This window comes from Papaver somniferum, chromosome 1 (assembly GCF_003573695.1).
Source record: "Papaver somniferum cultivar HN1 chromosome 1, ASM357369v1, whole genome shotgun sequence".
Taxonomy (NCBI): Eukaryota; Viridiplantae; Streptophyta; class Magnoliopsida; order Ranunculales; family Papaveraceae; genus Papaver; species Papaver somniferum.
The window spans coordinates 9,666,613-9,690,333 of NC_039358.1; the positions used below are offsets into that span (position 1 = coordinate 9,666,613).

The following is a 23,721-nucleotide window of genomic DNA, read 5'->3' on the forward strand; positions in this document are numbered from 1 at the left end:
GGTTATGGTCTTACCTTTATACTGCATGAACGATGGTGAAATGCTGTGTTGGTGTCATGTGTCTGGCACACTTACAGTAAGTGCATGAATAAATTTGAAACTTTTGGTGCTATATGTTTCTTTATTATTAATATCTATGTCTATGTTGGTGTCATGTGTCTGGCACACCTACAGTAAGTTGAATCTGTTGCTGAGTTGAGCATTTAAGTCTGCCAGCCGGAGAGAGGTGGTTGAAATCTAGAAAACCAGTGAACTGAATATAAGTATTGAGGTGTTGCCACCTCTCTTTATCTTTCTTTTTATAACAGTTTGCTACTTGTGGTTCACTATTGAGGTATGCTTGTGTGAGGATGAAAGCAGTTTATCAATGTCGTAAAACTCCTCCTCGCCATCTTAAATGATAGTCCACATGTAACTGCAATAGAAAGATTTGTGATCCCAGTCTGTATGGTTCCCTAGAATTCTAAACCATTTGGTGGTGTGCTGTTTGGCCTTGGCCTTCACCTTAATGCAGGGCCATTGTTTCTTGGTCAATCTGCTTGTGTAAGAATAGGTATTGTAGGTACACATTTCATCTTCCGCCACGTGCCCACAAAGACACACGTGGAGGACATGAGGCTAAGGGCATCAAGATATGATATCACGCGTGGACAGCAAAGAGTCACTTTATCCTATCCCTAGAAAGATCTAAGATCTACGGCTGGGGATAGTCAGACTGACGCAGACAAGACAGGGGCAGAGGACAGCTGTCTGCCGCGGACAGACATCTCAAATACCCGCATTAAATACCCTCAAACATCATACGTGTCAGTCAGCCTGTATTGGAAGCGCAGATAATACTGCGTATCCAGACAGAACACGCAGATACAGACGAGAACATGAAGACTTCTGCGTGAGTGGCACAAAACACAAGAGGATAAGGTTATAACGGGCTTCAGAAGTGGACCCCACGTAACCTCCCTATAAATACCCCTCTCTCCCAAGTGAAGAGGGAGGCCGAAAAACATTGAGAGGAGAATAGGAGAGAGACAAAGAGATAGAGAAAGTGTAAGTGAAGTTCCTCCTGCTACGCAGGCTTATATTGGTCTCAAAGTCATTCGACTATTTCTGTAACCTTCATACATATAATGAAAAACCCAAACCCGTAGACAGAGATCTGAGTGATGAATCATATAAGTTAATCGTTTCATCTATATTCATGCATTTACACTTTATATGTTCAATTCGATACTTATGGTATATCATGTTCGTACATTTTATATTTCATCCACTATTTATCTTATTGTATGAGCCAAGAACAATGATTGTAGTTGATGAGACGAGGAAGAGTATTAGAACTCTGAGTCAAGGATTCGACATAACCTATCCATTCCCCTCAGGCGCAGCTTATTTACTGTATTGTCATGAGTCTGCGCGCATTATTTGTGAATACTCAGATGACACCAGATCTTTGTGTTCACAATCTGGCGCTAGAAACAGGGATCTTCATCCCGGTAAAAGATTTATCTTCTCCTGTGACTTGTTTCAGGCTTCGTTTTCTGCAAATAACGACGTATAGAACACTACGGTTTTTTCCGTTCATGATTTCAAAACCAAAATTTTTAACAGATCCGCGTTTATCTAAGTAGATCTGATTCTTCATGCATTTTCTATGCTTTCACGTCTTTGAAAATCAAAATTATGAACAGATCCGCGTTTATCTAAGTAGATCTGATTCTTCATGCATTTTCTAAGTTTTCACGTCTTTGAAAATCAAAATTATGAGCAGATCCGCGTTTATCTAAGTAGATCTGATTCTTCATGCATTTTCTAAGTTTTTAGGTCTTTGAAAATCAAAACTTCGAACAGATCTACGGTCATCTACACAGATGGACGCCTTAAGTATTTTCAAGATTTTACACCTTTGAGGACTCAAAACGCTAATAGATATCAGTGGGGCCCATTGTCTTCGTGATTTTTTCTCTCTCTTTCAGGAAAATATTAAAAGACGGAGAGAAGCAAAGATGTCGGGAAGGCTAAAGCTCCTTCAAAAGAGATGCCAAGGACAACCCCAGTGGTAACTAGGAGTAAGCAGAGAGGTGAAAAGCTAAAGGCAGCGGATAGGGCGCAGGATAATGCAGAAAGCATGGCCCTCATCAATGCCAACATCATCGCAGCAAACGCAGTAAATGCCGCAGAAGCCAAAGCAGGAGCTTCAAGAGCTGGCGGATCCAAAGTTGGAGCTCCCAGAGTAACCAATGCTCAACTACAAGAACATCAGGAAGTCGTGGCAGAGTCAGGAATACAACAACCCCTCTATGGGATGCCCTTAACCAACGAACAGAACCTACCCTTTCCATCCAAGCAACCGCTTCTAATAGCAGGCCAACCCTCACAACAACCGTCGAGGTCCCAAGGTGCACAGTTAGACCCACCAGAACCAGTAATACAGATCGTGGATGAGGAACAAACCATAGCCGCTGATGAGCAATTGCGGGCAGGAACACCAAATCAAGGGTCAAATCATTCCGCTCAGATGATGGCCGAGCTGACAGAATTAAGGAAGAACCAGAAGGCATACGCAGATGCTGTGGCGATATTAGCACAAGAGAACCAAAACTAAAGGAAAGAATCATTCATAGCGCAGAGGTAGAAAACCAACGCGACGAAGCCAACTCCAAGGCTGTAGCACCTAATCAAGATAGAAGAATGGTGATCGCAAACAACCCACTTCCATTGAATCGAAGAGGAGCAAGGAGCAGCCAAAGATCAGACCCTGATTACAATCCGAGAACTCGGACTACTACGACGGTACCATCCACGAGCAAAATCTACCATTCATGAGAACACCAGATCGCAATGGAAATCTGCGTGCTGAGATGCTGGCAGAAATCAAGGAGCTAAAGACTAGGCAGGGAGGCGGAAGCTAGAAAGTGATGAAGGAAGCAAACACTACCCCGCTGACACCACACTTGGCCAGGGCTTCCATACCGCAGAAGTGTTCGGTTCCTGCTTTCGATTGCTATGACGGATCAACTGATCCTGCGGCTCATCTTCGATAATAATCGAATGATGGCCCGTTGGGATAACGAAGACTCCATACTGTGCAGATACTTCCCATCAAGTTTAAAAGGGTCCGCGTTGTCATGGTTTGATAACTTGCCATCAAACTCCATCGACTCCTACGACCAACTCACAGAAAAATTTCTAGCAACATACATGTACAACAAGGTTGTCAATACCGGCATGGACAAACTATTCTCGCTGGAGATGAAATACAAAGAGACCATCAGAGAATATACTAATAGATGGCACAAGATTTGCCAAGCTATTGGCAACGTAGATCCCGTGGTTAGTATCAACTGCTACAAATGGGGGATGGACAGGATGAGTCCTTTATTTGTCGAGATCCACGGAACCATCCCTACCACCGAAGGAGATCTCCGGATAATCATAGAAAAGCATGCAAGGTTAGAAGAAATTCAGCGTGAAAATCCCAGAGCTCATACTCAACGTCCCACACGCACAAATTCCGTGGATCAAGCCAGCGGGTCCAAAAGAGGAATCACAGAAGAACGTCCCAACGAAGAAAGGAAAGAACGAAGGGATGATAGACGAAGAGTGATCGAAAATTTGAAGATCAATCTATACCAAGCTGAATACCAGTTATTCGCGCATCCTGAGAGAGATCAAAGGGAGGGAGAACTTCGATTGGCCATGGTCCAAGGGAAAGCAGCCTCCTAGATCAGAAAAATCCAAGGAATACTGTGAATACCACTGTTTCAACGGTCATCAAACAGAAAAGTGCAAAAATCTCAAGATAATGATTCAAAAAATCGACGCAGGAGACCTGAAGCAATATATACAGAAGATTGATAACGAAGATAGAACCAAGAGAGGCAAGCAGGTTCAATTACCAGAAGGCAACCGCACCCTCAACACGATTTCATGTTCAGAGATTCAAGGACCATCCCTAACCGCCCAGATTGGGAAGAGATTGAGAAAACAATTCGAAGATTATTGTGAGCTTTATAAGATCGATGGGAAAGAGGTAAACGAGCACGAACAATGGATGGACGCGCCCATGACTTTCGATGCAGACGATGTGGAAGAAGACATGGAAGACCATAATGATCCTCTAGTCCTCACACTCCCAATAGCAGGGTGCAATGTCAAGAAAATTCTCATCGATGGAGGAAGCTCAGTCAACGTCCTGTTCTATGACACGTTCAAACGTATGGAACTCAACGACGAGCAACTGCTGTCATCTTACTACACCATCTACGGATTCAACGGCGCAGCTACAAAGCCCCTAGGGGACATTGTCTTACAAGTAGACGCAGGGCCCATGAAAGTGGACACTCGATTCAGCGTCGTAGATGCACCTTCACCTACAACGCCATCATCGGAAGAAGATGGGTTCACAAGCTCAAGGGAGTAGCGGCAACCTACCATCAATATCTCAGATTCCCAACCCAGGGAGTCATGGAAATTAAAGGAGACCAAGTAACTGCGCGGGAATGTCAGACCTTACAGAATCAGATCAATAATGAGCGGGAGAAGCACCAGTCCCGAAGAGCCAAAAATAAGGAGATAACCATAGATACATATCTGGAAGAAATCTCCGGAAAAAGCCTTCTGAACGTAAGCACCACTGGCAGCGCAGAAGCAAGCACCTCCGCGACAAAAGAAGACGGAGAGCCACCAAATAGCAATCAAAGAATGTTCCTCTCTTGGGGGAACCAAAACCCACGTTTACACCTGTCGAAGCAGCTAAAGAAGTCAACATAGGTACTGAGGGAAACCCGAAGATTATCAGAATAGGCACCTTGATGGATGAAGAAAGAGAAGCCGCGCTAATCAAACTTCTAAAGGAATACGCGGACATCTTTGCTTGGAAATTGGGGGACATGCCGGGAATTGACCCAAATTAGTTCATCACGAACTTCGAATAAAACCAGGTACCCCCCCTTTTAGGCAGAAGGTGCGCAAAGTAGCTCCAGAATACCATCGAGCAGTTGAAGTGGAACTCCGCAAACTACTGGACGCAGGATTCATCAAAGAAGTTAAGTACCCAACATGGATCTCTAACATGGTCATCGTACCGAAGAAAAATGGCGGAGTAAGGATATGCATCGACTTCACCAACCTCAATAAGGCTTGCCCTAAAGATAGCTATCCACTGCCAAGCATTGACCAACTTGTCGAGGCAGTGAAGGATACGAAGAAATGTCATTCATGGATGGATACTCTGGATACAATCAATTATTCCTAGCAGAAGAAGATCAGCAACATACAACATTCTATACACCACAGACCTCTATTGCTATGTAAGAATGCCCTTTGGACTGCGAAACGCAGGGGCAACCTACCAAAGAATGGTGGATGCAATTTTCAAACCATGGATTGGAAGTACGCTGGAAGTATATGTGGATGATACTCGTAAAAGCAAGCTGCGCAAAGATCATCACCAAGACCTAAAAGATATTTTCCAAGCAATGAGAGTGCACAACATGAAGGTAAACCCAGAGAAGTGCACTTTTGGTGTCACTTCCGGAAAGTTCCTCGGATATTTGGTGACGAAGAGGGGCATTGAAGTCGATCCCGCTAAAATTGAAGCCATCGTAAGAATGCCATCCCCAAAGAATTTAAAAGAGGTTCAGAAACTCAATGGTTCGCTGGCTGCGCTGGGGAGGTTCATATCCAGGTCCTCGGATAGATGTAAGCACTTTTTTAACATTCTCAAAAAAGGAAGCAAATTCGAATGGACGGCAGAGTGCGAGGAAGCTTTTCGAAATATCAAAGAATACCTGGCTGAGATCCCTATATTACAAAAACCAGACCCTGATGAAGTGTTGGCACTATACATAGCAGCAACAGAAGATGCAGTCAGCGCAGTATTGGTTAAAACCAACACGAAGATAGAGCAGCCCATCTATTACATCAGCAAGACTCTGAACGCAGCAGAAAGGAACTACACGAAGATCGAGCAGCTCATCTTGGCATTAGTATGGGCAACCCTGAAACTCAGAACTTACTTTTTGACTCACTACGTCCGCGTCCCATGCAAAGCTCCGCTAGAAGCAGTCCTTAAAAACGCAGGAAAGTAGGCAGAATTGCAAAATGGAATACTCACCTAGATCAATTCAATATCATCCATGAGCTACAACACTCTCAGAAGTCACAAGTATTAGCAGATTTCCTAGCAGACTTACCATTGGATAACTGCGAAGAAGTCATCATCGAAGGACGAAAGGCAGCAGGACTACCAGAAATGGACGAAGGTAAAGACCCTATAGACATCTTGGAACCAAAAAATCCTAGGCAATGGGAAGTCTTCGTAGATGGGTCGAAAAATAAAGAAGGGGCGGGGATAGGCATCGTAATCACCACCCCAACAGGAGACAGGATCATACATGCTTTCAGGTTAGAATTCAAGGGGCATACCAACAACATAGTTGAATATGAAGCAGTGGTGCATGCCCTTCAGTTGATAATAGAAATGGGCATAACTGACGTGCGTCTGACAAGCGATTCACAGCTGGTCATCCGACAAATAGGGTTGCAATATAATGTTTATGACAGAACATTGTCAGCATACATGGAATTGGTGTGCAAACACTGGCATCACAAATCCAAACATCAAATTCCGACACCTGGCAAGGAAGGAACTCAGGCACGCGGATGCCCTGGCCTACATATCATCGATGCTCAGAAACGAGGACGTCAAAGCAATCAAAGTAACCAGGATTTACGAGCCTTCAATTGATATTCAAGAATCTGCGCTGCACAGCAGAGGAACCACGCAAGAAGATATTGCAGATGATGACGTGGGAGAATTCATCGCGGATGATTTCCAAGAAGACGACATCATGGCTAAGGCAGATCAAGATGAAGACTTCAGCAAAGAAGAAGATTGGAGATCTGAGATTCATCTTTTCCTAAAAGAAAGAATACTACCCTCGGATCTAAAGCAAGCCAGAAAAATACAGTCAAAGGCAGGAAGATATGATCTGAGAAAAGAAATTTTGTACAAAAAATCTTTTCTCGGACCATTATTACGTTGCCTATCCAGATCCGAAGGACATTTGATTTTGAAAGACATACACCGCGGCGACGCAGGCAATCACAGCGGAATGAGATCCCTAGCAGATAAGGCGAAAACTCAAGGATATTACTGGCCAACAATGATACGAGACGCTGCAAGAATGTCACGAAGATGCGAAGAATGCCAGCGTTTCGCCAAAAAAATCCACGCACCCGCAACAATGTTGAACCCAGTAGACACCCTTGGCCATTCTCAAAATGGGGCATAGACATCGTGGGTCCCCTAATCGAAGGATCAGGGAAGAGAAATTTTTGATAGTGGCCACGGACTATTTCAGCAAATGGGTAGAGGCTAAAGCCCTGGCAAGGATCCGAGACGCAGATGTCTTCACATTCATTTTCAAAACATCATTTGCAGGTTTGGCATACCAGCTGAGATTGTATCTGACAATGGCAAGCAATTCCAGGGAAAAAACATCGACTTACTCTTCGATACTTTCAAAATTCGAAAGAACAAGTCAACACCAATTTACCCTCAAAGCAATGGTCAGGCAGAAGCCACAAACAAAACCCTCGCACTCATCCTCAAAAAGCAGTTGGACGAATACAAGAAGCGTTGGTGTGAGCAACTACACAACGTTTTGTGGGCTTATAGGACAACTCGAAGATCAGCCACGGGAGAATCCCCATTCTTACTCACCTATGGAGCCGAAGCTATTATCCCAACAGAAATAATCATGCCAACTACGAAGACTGAAGCATGGGAGAAGAACCTCACAGCGGACATGATGTTGGAAAGGTTGGATGATCTAGAAGAGAGGAGGGAGGCAGCACTACAAAAAATGGAAAACTATCAAAGGAAACTAGCAAGGGAGTATAATAAGAGGGTTAAGCTTAGAAATTTCGTAGAAGGGCAGTATGTGCTGAGGACCATTCCCCAATACCAACGAGAAAAGAAGTGGGGCAAATTAGCACCAACATGGGGGGGACCCTTCGTCATACATGATGTTGCAGGAAATGGGTCTTATTATCTGCGCAACCTAAAAGGGGAGATCCTCAAACACCCATGGAATGCAAAATATCTCAAGCCATACTACCCGTAGAGGGCAACGCAGACCTGCATCTGCGTGAAGAGCGCCAGAAGAAGAAAACGACGCTTGCGATCGACATGTTTCTATCTCTGAGAGAGGAATAGCAAACCTCAACCTATCAATCAAGCAAACTTTTGGCAAAAAATAGTCACAATACATGGAGCAACATAGTAACAAGACGACTGCGTGTAAATAAACACCTCACGAGAACCCTACACCTGTAAATACAGCCTCCGCGTCAATACTTCATCCTCCTTTTTACTATTTACTACCTCAGAGGTTCCATCAATGGAATTCTTCTAAATGTAACTCAACAAACTGAATAGACACTTTAACCCTCTTTCACCCGTGGACGTAGACACTCTTGTCGAACCACGTAAACACTGTGTTAATTGTTGTTCTATTTTACTTGGGGAAAGTAGTCACCTACAATCTCTCGGGACTCCCCTATCAGCGTCTATAAGTGTAGGACCATGGGGAAGGCATCCAGCAGAAAGAGATACCCAACCAATCTTATGGCAGCGGGTTGACGGAATGAACGTACATTCCAAACAACTCATATCCTAGAACGCTGCCCCGACCCCCACCGTCTGGGAATCCTCTGGCCCAGGATTAGCCAGCGGGGTGACAGGTCTCAAGACGTTCACGAAGATACACATATCTTCGGGTTCGCACTCAAACACTTCGCTATATCCTGATTACATTCAGTTATATTCCAAATTAACCATAACAATATTAAAAAAAGTCGGACAACACAGATAAAATTAAAAAATGATCAATTCATTAAAAGTTGATTACAGGCTTGGCAATGATACGCAACAAGAAAAAAATACAAAAGGAATCTCACGAAGCCTATAATCAACAAAGATCAACTCTCTACAAAATCTACTTGGATGGTTCAACCCCACCAGCAGGTTTAGCAATCTTCCCCTTCTGCGTTGAAGGTACGCTCCCACCCGAGGAAGGCCCTGAAGAACCAGATGTAGGGGCGGGGGTTTCTCACGGCGCGGATAGCTCTTGATAAGGCCATGCTCGGTCTTAAGATCATACTCGATGCTATCCAGAATTTGTTAGTCTCTTCCACTAGTTGACACCGAGCCTTGTACGCAATAACAGTATTCATCATCTCAGCCTTTGACAACAGGAGAGAAAGCGACTCACTTCCTTCGAAGCGGCTTGGGCAGCCTCGTCCCTTGCTGTAGCTAAACCTTTGTGATAATTAATCTGGCTTTCCTGATGCACTAATTGAGATTGAGCCTCGCAAGCTCTTCATTTGCAGTGCGAAGCTGTCCCTGGAGCTCTGCAAGGAAAAGAAAAATGCAGATGGTTAGGTCCAGGAAATTACAGAATCACACTCGATAATATAAGCATATACCTTCGACTCTCGCCGAAGCTATTTCATATTCGTTAACAACAGCATCACGGGCTTCATCAAGAAATCATACTCATCTGACAACTTCTTATAATCCGCTTGAAGGGTTGAAAGGGCGTACTGACTCGCATCTAATTCTACCTGTTTCATTGAATCCAAGTGACGAAGATGGTTGACCTCATTGTTTAAACCCTCCAGACCCTTGTTGAGCCGATACATATTTACTTCAAGATTTCTCTCAGACTCAGCTTGGCGTACCACATCAGCCCTAGACGCAGCTAAAGCTTTGCTAAGAGCACCAGCCTCAGCCCTAGCGTCATCTCTCTCCCTAGCAAGACGCTGAATGTAATCTTTAACATCAGAAGACTGAGAAGAACGAGCTTGACGCAATTCTTCTTCCAAGAGATTGATTTTAGCTTCCAAGATGAGACCTGTTCTCGGGATTCACGAAGATTATCACGCGTCCACAACAACGTTCCATTAAACAAACGACGATCATTGTTATATTTGTTCTGCATATCAATCATTTGGACTCGTCTGACCCGCCACTCCTCTGCCAGAGCATTATGTTCATCGGCACGAGCATTCCACTTATCAGCCTCGCTCTTTATCTTCTCTACCAACTCTGCGATGCGAGATTTCTGACGCTGCCGCTCTTTCCGAAGCCATACTAACTCAGGAACTCCACCCACTGAAGATAGGGTGGGGGAGGGAGACTCAGACAGAACACTAATTACAGTAAAGGACAACAGCAAGGAAGAGAAACAGATAATCAAACCTGTAACAGCCGAAGAATTCTTCTTGGCCTCCTCCAACTCACTACGAGCCATAGCAAGATCCAAGCGAAGCTTCTCTCCTCCTTGCCTTGTTGCTCCTTAGCCTTGAGGAGACTCTTCAACTCACATATCTCCCTATCCCTATCAGCAATGACAGTCTCAGCCGCAGTAAGCTCCTCTTCCCGAAGACGAAGCTTAGCCTCCAACTTAAGGGATTTGGCCTTAAAAAACTGGTACAACATGTGATTGCAATGCTCACTCCTCATCATCTGCGAATCAGAAGATTAGAACACCCTGACTCTAAAAATTGATACAAAAGACAAAAATGATAAGAGAACTCACCTCTAACATCCGCTTTGGGGAAATCCATACTGATACCCATCAGCCAACGCCATCATCAGCAACAGTCGAGGGAGCGTCGACTACTAGAGCAGCCTCCAAGGCCCGAAGATTCTTATCCCACGCTTCTGCAACCTGGTCCTCGGGAGACAATTGCATCATCTTACGGGTATAGGCATCAGATTTCTTCTCACCCTCCACCACAGGAGCTGGATTGGGTACGAACATCAAGTTCTTCTTTTTAAACCAAGCTAAGATGGCATCATCACCCTCAAGGATCAGTGACTGAGGAAAATCATCTCCAGAAGACCCAACCGAGGCCTTACCCATGTCCGTGAATTTAGCACCCGAAGAGTTCGAGGCTACTCCCGCATCCAAATCTGGAAGGTCTCTAGCACCGCTCCCTCTGGAACATCACTAGCATCCACGACTCCCTTGCCCTTTCCATCCGCCTTGCTAGAGTTACCAAGCACATCCCAATCATCGTTTGGGGAAAGCAGGTTGAACTCAGAAGCCAGGCCCAGGGCAGCGTTTATGTCAAAACTATCCTCCGCAGAATAAATCCGACCAAAGGAAAACTCCTGAGACATAGCAGGAATTTCACCACCAACACCCTCATCACCAAGGCCAGTGTTATCATCACCAGCATCACTGCAACCCGCAGGATTAGCTTCGGCACCAGCATCATGACAACCTGCGGGATTAATTTCACCACCAATACCGCTGCCACCAGCGGTAGTATTCCCTTCAACAAATTCTTCATCATCATGACCTGGAGGGGATGTATCAGTACGCTCTTCCATATCAGACGTATCTTCATCCTCTCCAAGCTCAGTCACATGACTATTAACTTCTTCATAAACCTCCGCCTCCTCGATTGTTGTGGTGGTGGACTGCTTGGGATTTATCCTCCTCTTCTTCGTCGCCTAAAAAGACAAGGCACAAGAATAAAAATCCCTGACTTTGAAAAGAATTAAAACTGCCTCAACTAAAGGACAAGGCATATGGAAATCTTACCTTGACAACCGCAGCATTCTTCGCCTGAAGATCAGCATCGGAACTATCTTCGTCATCTTCATCAACAACATCGAGGGCATATTGGAAATTCATGCCCTCAAAATTCAAATGCCAAGGACGAAAATTCCCACAACAAGCAGGAGGAGCCGCACGTATCTGGCTATCTGCAGTAGGACGCCATCCTTGCGGACCTGGAACCCACCCCCAAGCCCAGGGACCAACAACCTCAATAGCAGTTGCGTGCCATTCATAGTCATGATCACGCTTGATCCGCTCACGAGTAGGAAACACCAGTTTATTAGTAGAATTCTCTGTACCCGGGACGTACTTCACCTTAGCACCACTTACTTCACTCAGAAGGCGGATCTCACCACGAGGAGCGGCAATATTCCGAAGACTCACACTCCACGGTTTACGATTCCTACTGTTAACATAGTCACCGAAAGACTTGTTAAAATTCTCAGGCGTATACCACTCCCTTTCCTCAGGATTGGGAACATAAAAAGTCATCATTGTCTCTCCTTTGCTCCGAAGATAACACTCCCTCAGTGCACGAAGATAATTCCCATGAAGTTGGGAAATAGAGCGACAGTGTGTGCTCTTCGAAGAACCCTCTCGACCAACCAGCACATCATAATAAAAAGAATCCGCAGACTTGTACAAAGGCAACATAAGACCCGCTTCAAAGGCCCCCACCGTGGTCAACAGATGAAATTCATCAAACTTATATGTCGATATCATCTCATAAGTAATATCATCATCAACAGAGTAAAAACGAACATCGAATAACTGAAGACCATGCTTTTCCTTGAAAACCTCCAGATCAATATGTTTGAAGGTCACTTTCTTCTCCCCAACAACGACGCTACGTATTTCCTGAGAAATATCTTCCTCCTCAACGGGATCAGGCGCAGAACCCTTCGAAGGGTTTCTCTCGGAAGCTTTCCTCTTAGGATGAACCTTAGATACATCTGTCTTCGAAACCACTTCTTTCGAAGACCTCCCCTTGGGTTGAGACACTGGAGGGGGAGGTAAAGGATGTTGATGAGACGCGGAAGGAGGCGCCATTGACCGAAGAGGTAGGACATCCCGCGTTCTCTTAGGATCATCACGCGGATTAACTAAGGGACGAGAAACAGCATATCGGGATCCAGAAGCCTCTTTTGGCCGGTCCCCTTTCTGCGTATTCCCTCTATGCGACTCACCCCTCTTAGAAGATAAGTGCCTCTGACTAGAAGAAAACGAAACCCTATGAACGCGGGCATCACCTTGGGAATATTTAGACGAACCTCCACCATACGGAGAAACATCAGGATCCCTACGCGGAGGAGATCTACGCGTACTAGGCGGTGGAGTTTGATAAGAAACCCGCGGACGGTCAGCCATGTCTGCGTAGTACACAAACAAGTTTCAGATTTCCGCGAAGACAAAACAGAAATCAAAAAACCCAATTTCATCCAGTTCTTCATAATCATGAACCAGATGGAAAATAAGAACAAACCCTAAATAAAAGGGGAAATAACAAATAGGGGAAAGCATATACGAAGGAAGAAATCATTACTGTTTGTAATAACGAACAAGGGAAATCATACACACACTTATATATATGTTCTTCATCACAAACACATATAGAAACAGTTCATCAAAAGATAATCAAGATACAGTAAAACCACCTACCTATAAACAAAAAATTAAGCAGAAAGCCTCGACGAACAGTAGCAGCAGCAGAAAACCTCGACGAACAACAGTAGCAGCAGCAGAAAACCTCGACGAAGAACAGTAGCAACAGCAGCAGAAAACTTTGAGGAGCAACAGTAGCAGCAGCAGCAGTTAATAACAAGGATACAAAAGCAGAGAACAAAGAATGAAAATTCCGAGGAAAGAGAAGGAATGCAATTTATGATTAGAGAATTTTCACATTCCTTCTCATATATATATGCAAACATAAATAAAAACCGCCCCACTACCCAATAAGAAGTTATTACAAATAGTGGGGAACGTGCCCTAAAATCTAGGAAAATAGTAAAGAGAAGATGAAGAGAGTAACACGTTTTTTCTTCCCACTTCGATTAACCGCCCAGTAGGAGGAAAAGGGGCAATTGTAGGTACACATTTCATCTTCCGCCACGTGCCCACAAAGACACACGTGGAGGACATGCGGCTAAGGGAATCAAGATATGATATCACGCGTGGACAGTCAAGAGTCACTTTATCCTATCCCTAGAAAGATCTAAGATCTACGGCTGGGGATAGTCAGACTGACGTAAAAAAGACAGGGGCAGAGGACAGCTGTCTACCGCAGACAGACATCTCAACTACCCACATTAAATACCCTCAAACAACATACGTGTCAGTCAGCCTGTATTGGAAGCTCAGATAATACTGCATATCCAGACAGAACACACAGATACAGCTGAGAACACGAAGACTTCTGCGTGAGTGGCACAAAACGCAAGAGGATAAGGTTATAACGGGCTTCAGAAGTGGACCCCACGTAACCTCCCTATAAATATCCCTCTCTCCCAAGTGAAGAGGGAGGCCGAAAAAAATTGAGAGGAGAATAGGAGAGAGACAAAGAGATAGAGAAAGTGTAAGTAAAGTTCCTCCTACTACGCAGGCTTATATTGGTCTCAAAGTCATTCGACTATTTCTGTAACCTTCATACATATAATGAAAAACCCAAACCCGTAGACAGAGATCTGAGTGATGAATCATATAAGTTAATCGTTTCATCTATATTCATGCATTTACACTTTATATGTTCAATTCGATACTTATGGTATATCATGTTCGTACATTTTATATTTCATCCACTATTTATCTTATTGTATGAGCCAAGAACAATGATTGTAGTTGATGAGACGAGGAATAATATTAGAACTCTGAGTTAAGGATTCGACATAACCTTCCATTCCCCTCAGGCGCAGCTTATTTACTGTATTGTCATGAGTCTGCGCGTATTATTTGTGAATACTCAGATGACACCAGATCTTTGTGTTCACAGGTATGCTGCTTTATCTTTTCTTCTTCGCTTTTTCCCATGGCCATCACTGGTGTTAGCTATTGCAGCCGTAAATCTTTTTGCAGCTTTTGCAGGTGTGTTTTTTATTGCAAGTGTGTGTAAACTTTGTAAACCATGCGTCTTTCTCTTGGGTCTATAAAATCATTTTGACAAGTAACGAAAGAAGGTGGATTCATCCAATCCAATCGTTGTCTCTTACCTACTACCATCTGGGCTAGGGGTGGGACTTGGCCCAACCCGAACGTTGGGCGGATATGGGCAATGCATTTTAAAATCACCACTGAATTGGGGGTCTTGGAAAATAATTAGGGGCCCCTAACTACATGACAAAAAAAGATCATGAAATAGTAATTGGGGGTTATCCCTTATCCCATTTTTTTTAAATGGCTAAACTACCCCAAATTATTAGTGTTAATTGAGTTGATTAGTTGTTAATCTTATTTAATTTGATTTTGACCTTTTTTTTTTCAAATTTTTGTTTGCAATTTTTCTTCTTTTTTTTTGCCGAGATTTGTATGAAAAATCGTCATGGAGGTGAAGTGTTTCATTGACGACCCTAAAGAGTCGTTACTATTTCAAAAACGACCTTTTAGAGTCGTCATTGTTTCATTGACGACCCTCAAGAGTCGTTAATGATTGAAAAACGACCCTCAAGAGTCGTTATTGAAACAATGGCGACTCTAAACAATCGTTAAGGCATATAAGAGGGCCGTTATTATCTTCGGAGAGTTATTAATGGCGGAAATATATTAAAGGGTCGTAACAGTATTGAATAAGACCATGACGATTCTTTGATGTATTTTTCCGCAATTAATGACTCTTCGGAGAAGATAATGACCCTTTTATATGCATTAACGACTGTTTAGAGTCGTCATTGAAACAATATGAGATTTTTCATACAAATCTCGGTAAAAAAAAATAAAAAAAATAAAAAAAATAAAAATTAATAGGTTGACATGTGTCACAATCCTAAGGGTTGGGGTAATCTAGTCTTTTCATTGTATTTAGACACCCCTTATCCTCTTCCCATGTGTGGGGATAGGAATATATGGCCCCTAATTAGTTTTCGGGCCCCCCAATTAATCCCTGTTTAAAATTTTGGACAAGTTCGAGCATAAATTTTATAAACCCGAGTTAAATTTGGGTAAACATGGGCACAAATAATTCTAACCCAAGCAACCCGCCCAACCCGAAAAATCATGATATAGTTATATAAAAATATTTTTATAATTGGTATTATTATTTATTTAGAGTAATTTTAAATATTATCTTCAAATCTAATAATGAAAATATAAATTATATCTATCTCATTAATCATTTAATATGAAAATATTATATTTTAAGTATAAATAAACTTCAGTTATTTGGAAATTGGAGATATATGGAGCAATTAAATCTTATTATTACTAAAATTTGTTTTATCATATTAACAAAATCGCATGTCCAGAGAAACTTGGGCCAATCCGAGAAAACCGTGGAACCCGATGAACATAATTTGAGCGAATTTGGGCAGTATCTCCATGAGTTCCACGGGTTCGATGGAAAATCTGAACAAAGGATTCCTAATTCGGGTCTATCTCAGGCAAGCCTTCAAACCCGCCCAACCAACCCAAGTCCCACCGGGGCATCTTCTTACTTCAAAAAAGATAAAAAATAAAAAATCTTGGCATCTTCTCATGTCATGTAGTACTAGTTTTTGTGGGATTCAATAAAATGTTTAGATAAGTCCAACTAACAACGGCTATAATTGGATTCTATCGTAATTAAAAAGTGATTTAGCATCTATCCGCTCGTACTAACGAATTTATTACTAATTTGAGTGCGGTTGCAGGTAACGTTTTGATTACTTTAAAATATAATCTTTGTCTATTGTGCTTTCCAAATACTAATATCAGTAATATAATAATAATCTCTTTTTAATTCTTTAAATTTTGGCTTTGCTAATACAAGTCGTTGACTAATATCATGCAAAGCAATATAAGACCACATTCCTTTCTTTGACCGTTCCTTATAATCAATCAAAGAGAGATGGTCGTCAATTTGCATGCATTATGGTGAAAATCATGGCGTTCATATTTGAGTTCAACTCTTTCTTTTGTTCAGCATAATACTTATCCAAAAAAAATAAAAATAAATCCAAATCACTCGTAGAAATTGCTAGTTTAATCAATCATTTCACGAGCTGTTCTAACAAAATTTCCACAGATAGAAAAAAGAAGAAATTGTTCAATCAAAAATACACTAAATGACTTTCGGGAACAAATTATCATTTCTAATTCTAATTCCTGTTTCTGGTGTCCAAACAAGATATCCGACAAGGCTTCGACTAGTGAAATCAAATTTGCTTTTTTTAGAAAATAAGAAAAAAAAATAGCTTAGCTTGTGTAGATGGCCTTTGACCTACCAAAAGAAAACTTGATGACTTTTGACTCGATCAAATGGGGCCAAACAAACAAACACACAGCTCACTTGAAATATAAAGTTTGTCCCCAGACGAAAATGTGTTGTTCAGTGGCATTTCATGTAATATCTCGTGGTTCACAGGGCTGACTGTCAATTACTCTCTCTCCCGCCGCTCACCTCTATCAAAACCCTGTCCTCTCTCTCTTTTATCTCTGAACCCTAAAAAACCAAGAGAAAGATTTGGTGTGTAAGTGCCTTTTTCAGCAGTACTACAACAACTCAGTTGACAATACTTGTTTCTTCAAACACCCAGTGACTGATACTACTGGGAGGAGCCCCTTTCTATTCTATTCACAAGTAAGCTAAAAAATGTTTTTGAGCTTAATTCAATTTTTTTTGTAATATGATGAATTGAAGCTTGTTTTGTTTTTACAAATTGAAATTAACATTTTTTTGAGCCTTATTATAGATTTTTTATTTTGTTTTTCTTCTTCTTTGCTTTGTTCGGTGTTGATTGATTTGAATTTGATTGGAACTTTGGATAGTTTAGAGATGATGAAGACTAATTTAGTGTGCTTAAATTTGGTTTTATTTCATGGTTTTGAATCCAAATGAGGATGTTCTTGGTTAGATAGGAAGAGGACCTATCTGCAAGTTTTTTAGATTCATGGTTTTGTAGACATAAGATTCATAACTTTTTTAGATTCATGACACCATAGTTTTTGGTTCAATTTGGCTTTAGATTACTGTTCTAATGACTCTGATTAGCTCAGTGTAGTAGTAGTTAATATCCCCTTCTGCTAATAAAGGGTGTCCGTTATGAAAATACAATTAGAACTATAGAATGAATGGATGACCCAAAAGTAATATATCACCAGTTGTTTTCGACATGAGATTCCTTAATTGAAGTCAGTGACTCCATGGATTTTGGTTCGAATCGGCTTCTTATCTGTAAAATGGTGTCTTTGATCAAACCAAGGTTTTTGGCTCGTATTGTTCTCTTCTCAATAAAGTTGTCTGTTTGATCCCTTTTCTTTGCACCCGCCCACCGTTTCTGTTGAGTTTTATTACCTTTTGAAAACTCAATGTCCTAGTTTATTTATTTGTTGATGTGTGAACTGGAGTATGTATTTTTTTTTCCATATTGGAATCAACTTATACTTATAATTTAAATTTGCTTATTGATAGTTGGTTCAGCCTTAATACAATGCTCTGAGTTTAACTTAGGATGTCTTAATCAAGAGTTAGATTTTCTTTGCCTTTGGTGTTGATTATTTTTATATAACCACGTGTATCTCATACTTTTGCCAATGTATTGCAGGTTTTGGTGTTGAATTACAGACAAGCTCAAGCTTACTTGATTCTTCTTCCGGATGCTTCGCCACAACTAAGCTAGTTTTGTCTCACTGAGTTTATTTCAGAATATTTTGTGCAAATCCTATGGAGAATTCAGGAGTTTTTGAAGATACAATGATTTCTGATGTTATAGTTGAATCATTTAATGATGAGTCAATGCAATTTGACATTTCTAAGGCAAGTGAGAATCCCGGTGATGATCTTCTTGAAGGTTTAGATTCTTACTTAGAAGATATTGATGATCGTTTGACCGTATCAAGGATGGTGAATGATTCGGTTACCAAGGGCATAGTGAATGCTGTTAATGAAGAAGCTAAGCAAACACTTTGTGAGTGGAAACAAGAGCAGGAATTTCGAGAAGAGTTTGAAACTCTTGTAATCCAGAATACGTTAAAGAACCTCCAAAACCAGTTTGAAACAAAGCTGCAGGAAGAAAGATCCTTAATTCACAGAAACCCTGGTAATAAACAATTGATGAAGACAAATGAGCTTTTGAGTTTGCGCGAAGAACTCGATGTCATTTCTAGGTCACTGTCCAGTTACGAATCAGGGTCCTTATTTTCTCATGGTTTACTTGAGGGTGGTGAAGAATCTAAAAAGAAAGATCGTCTTTATAAGAAGGTTCAGAATTTAGGGACTCCGAGTTCTATTACTGAACGAAATGGTAAACATGAGGAGGCTAATAGGAGCAGACTTGAAATAATGGATCCTGTCCTGCTAAAGAACATGCCAAAAGAGGAGTTGATAAAATTTTGCAAAACTGAAATGGCCAATACGAAAAGAAATGATGAAACGATCATCCAAGAGATAACTGAAAAATACTACACGTTGAGACGAGAAATCCTCAACAGTTGCGATCCTTCTTCACCACTGAGGAGGGAGAAGGAGTTCGACTCCTTGAGAAAAAAAATTCCAGAAGTCATATCTAAGTTGGACAGTATACTTGTGGAGAGTAAGAGGTTACCTGTGGCATGTGATAGTACTGAATATGTAGATGAGTTGAATAACAAGCTTAAAACCCTTCTTTCTGAGAACTGCCAGCTCAAGGACTTGCTTTCTAATAAGAAAAAGGAGGCTAAGGACCTCTCTTCCCAGGTATCTGATCTTGTAAACAAGATGTCTAACCATTCTTTGGCTGAGGCAAATTTGTTAAATCAGATAAGGAAACTTAAATCTGAAATAGAAGATACCAGAATCGAGTTCTCGGTGAGAGAAGAGATTCATAAGTGCGTCATTCAGGACTTGAACTGCAGAATAAAACATGCCGAGGATTTGCTTATGGAGTCTATTGCCATGCAAGATTTAAGTGAAATTGTTCTCATGGAAGCAGCGAAGGATCCCAAGGGTACTATTGAATATGGAGTTGAAGATTCAGATATGGAGTCCATTATCATGCAAGAGATATGTGCAATTATTTTCAGGGAAGCCATTAAGGATGCACAACTTACTGTCGATCTCTTAAAAATGGAGCACGAGGCAGAAAATGAAAATAGGGCATCACTTGAAACATTGTTATTAGAAAGTGACAAGGCATTGTCCATACAGAGCAAAGAAAATGAGCAGTTGAAGCAAGAGTTGGTTTTGCTTTCAGCTTCGGTGGAAGAGAAGGAAAAGATGGCTTTGGAAGCAAAGTCGAGAATGATGAAGGAGAAGGAGCAATTTGAACAAATCTGTCAAGAACTTAATACACTAAGAGACAGAGTAAGTAGGGGCGACATGCTGATTTCAGAGAGTAATAAGATGTCAGATCAGATGAAGAATCAACTGGAAGAAACTTCACATCAAATACATTTGTATGAGAAACAGGTGAGCAGTCTTGATCAAAAACTCACTTTGGCAGTAAATGATTTAAAAGATGCAAATGAAGAAAGGAGACAGCTTCGTGAGAATGTTAAACAGAAGCAAAATGTTATCTCTTCCCTTGAGGAAAGAGAAACTGAGCAGAAGAAGCAAACAGAGTCCGTCTTAATGACTGTTCAAAGATTTTCAAAAGCACTTTCTGATTTTGAACAAAGAGCATCAGACAAAGTTGAAAAGAACAATCTAAGGTACTCCCTAGTTTTTGCTTATAAGGTTTATATTCTTATCACCGTTTTTCTATACGAAACTTTTTCCTTGTCCATATAACATTTTTATCTATGCATGATTTGATAAATTAAACACTCGTGACAAGATCTATAAACTGTGTAATATGTTCTGATCATGGTCGGCTGATTCTAGCATTATTTTGTCTTGAACATGAGTATTAGTAGGCTACTCGTATGTTCGCTTATAGTTATTCTAGAAAATATTTTGTTGTGCTTGAAAATGTTTTCTTGTCTTAAGGTTTTTTAGTCAAAGACTAGTACATTAGAGATGTTCTCAGTTAGTACCTAATTTTCTGTAGAGTTGTTCTAGGGAATGTCTGTTTAAGGTAAATAATACACTTACAGAACTATTTGTTGAATACCAATTGTTAAATTAGTAGTATAGAACTATTTGCTAGATACCAATTGTTCTGGACATTATATATTTATTTCGGCCAATTCGTCGCATCACCCTTTTATTAAACCCCACAGCTACTCTCGTAAACCAAATACAGTTGAATTATCTAATGATTCTACTATTTTTATTGGCATAAAATCAGATGAACTGTTAAACTGTTGGTTTTGACCGTCTATTTGACTTGTTTGGAGTTGTGAATACACTCTATATGCTGAGCAAGTAGCTACAATCTAGATGGAGTTCAGATTCACCTTTCGTGTTTACAAGTGTAAGTTGTACATGAGGGGGTCTAATTACTGTACTTCTTTCAGCCTGTTAATTCAGGCTCACCATTTGCCTAGACAACCTTATGTGTGTCAATATGATGATTTTTGTATGTTAAAGTTTTTTGTGTCTTTGTTTGCTATTTCTTATTTAATTAAGCAAGGCTTTCCTCTGTTATGTATTCAAGTTGATAAATGTGGCGTACCAATCTAACAATGCAACCATGTAATTTGCCGTTTTTATGTTTTTTGAATAGATAGCTGGAGGGTATTTCTTGACTGCGACAGTATGTAATACATGATGTTGGCTTTTGTTTCAGGTTGGAAAACCTTCATCTTCATTGTCGACCACTTTTTCACAAATCTAAGTCGTTCAAGGGATTGGAGTTGATATACAAGCAGAAACTTGAGCGAAAAAAGTCTGATCTTCGCAAGGCAGAAGAAGAGGTATGTGAACTATTAAGTTGGTTTTACTTTATCTGTTGTTACTTGACAGTTATGGATGGTTGTCCTTTTGGTATTTCAAGCTTATTCACCAGGCGACATATACGACGAGTAGAACTCGTCTATTTGTCTATACATTGTTGTATACTTGTATATCATTTCATTCATATTCATTTGCATTTACATAACATGTTTTATCATCTTCCTATCTGTATATGCTTGGAATGTACTTCAATTGATAAATTTCATATCATATAGACCCAGTTAAATGATGGGCATTCTCTAACTTGAGAGTTTTAAGCATTATCTTTATCTGGATATGAAGGACAGTCTTGTGATAAAGTTCTGCTGAAATCTGGCTGGCTATATACATCTCACTGAACTACATTGGAAATATAAATAAATTAGATAGCACCCTGAATTGGCCATTAAGTGTCTTCGTTCATGATTATGTCAGTATCTTACAACCAAGATTTAAGATCAACTAACCTAGTCTACATATACATTATCATCTGTGAATTAGATAGTTTTTGTCTTTACGTCATTACATGTTTTGAAATCTTTCAACATTTTTTTAGGAAATCTTTGTTTTGAACACAGGTTGATCTTTTAGGAGACGAGGTGGATGCCCTTTTAGGCGTTCTGGAAAAAATATACATTGCACTTGATCATTACTCTCCAGTACTGCAGCATTATCCTGGTGTAAGTCTCTGTTTGCTGGTGTGTTTAATTATTTAACCCTAAATTGGTCATAAACATGCCACTTTGATTCCTTTAGGTCAAGATTTACTGGGATAAAAATTGGCTCACCAATTTAAAAATAATGCTCTTATACACCTAGCTCATTTGTTTCCGCAGATTATGGAGATTCTGAAACTGGTGAAAAGAGAGTTAAGCGGAGATAATTCCAAACCTGTCTATTAGGCTATTACTGCAAGGTAATTAATCCTTCTCTTACCAATCAAATAAAGCCATAAGATTAAATAGAACTTATATTTAATATAATGGAGGGAGAGTTTGTAACACAAGAATTTTTAAACTTCATACTAGAAGCAGTTTGGTATCCTGATTTTACTATATCTTTTACATCCTGAAAGTATTTGGGGATCCTAGTCAAAAAGAAACTGTTTGGGAATCAGTAATAAAAAACTGTGCCAACCCCTTAAAATGTACAAGCATCTAATAAGAACTGTTTTTTTTTCCCTTTTTCCAGTGATACCTACTTTTGTCTGAAGAAGGAAGGGAATGTGGGTTTAGAACCAATGAAGCCGATTCTGCGGAGAGGACAATCAGGATCAGTGTCTGGTGCATGCTTCTCCTCTTTTCATTTTGGGAAATTTTGCGCACCTGCTGAATTAGTGTGTCCTTCACAGAGTATATTTTATCTCAAGTTAGGTTATAGTTTTGTTTTCGCCGGATGTATATTTGTAGAGGTTAGTCTTACCTATATGTGGGAAATCTTTTGGCATTTCTTTCATTCCAATTGCTCACAATTTCATTATTTGTGATATAAAGCAGTTACGTTTAGTGTTTTTTGTGATATAAACAGTTTCGGATGAGTTTTCTTCTCGTGCTCTTTTTGATGCCCTGTGAGTGTTGTGTTTTCATAATTGTATATTTTTGGTGTTGATTTTATCTTCTAAGTATAGTACTAGTGGTTCTGATAATTCCACCTGACATGTTTAGTTGAAATTTCGATATCAGCAGAAGAAAGAAAATTTTCAAAAATCTTCGGTGGTGTTTGCAGATGACATTTTGAATAATGTTAATTTTCTGAGAGGATGATCTTAGGTGGCGAGAAGATGACTCGTGGGGGATCGGCCGAAGATCCTATCCCTGGTACTGTGCAGTGCACAAGAGTGAGAAAAATGGGATAAGATGTCCATCTGTTGAGTATCTGACCACCCCCTAAACCAAGATCTCCTTCCGGATGAAACTGACAAAAGAAGGGTAAATGATTGACCTTCCAATTTAATAGAATACATGTTAGAAACACACTTGTGATCAGATAATCATCTTCCGAAAAGAATAAGAGGCTTCAAGCCTTCAACTGATGTGCCAGAAATGTGAATGATGAGACTAATGACCAGACACTAAAAGTGTTTCTTCATCCTAAAAGCAGTTGCTG

The 23,721-nt window shown here is 40.7% G+C and overlaps 1 protein-coding gene across 1 annotated transcript; it reads left to right on the plus strand.

The window, feature by feature from the left end:
* Nucleotides 1–17,147: 17,147 nt before the first annotated feature.
* LOC113278980 (WPP domain-associated protein-like) lies at nt 17,148–23,169 on the plus strand. The gene is made up of 6 exons (XM_026527696.1): nt 17,148–17,403; nt 18,368–20,450; nt 21,470–21,596; nt 22,194–22,295; nt 22,452–22,531; nt 22,807–23,169. Exons 2-5 carry the CDS (start codon nt 18,487–18,489, stop codon nt 22,515–22,517), a joined length of 2,259 nt encoding a protein of 752 aa, XP_026383481.1. The 5' UTR covers nt 17,148–17,403; nt 18,368–18,486; the 3' UTR covers nt 22,518–22,531; nt 22,807–23,169.
* The last annotated feature ends 552 nt before the right edge of the window (nt 23,170–23,721 follow it).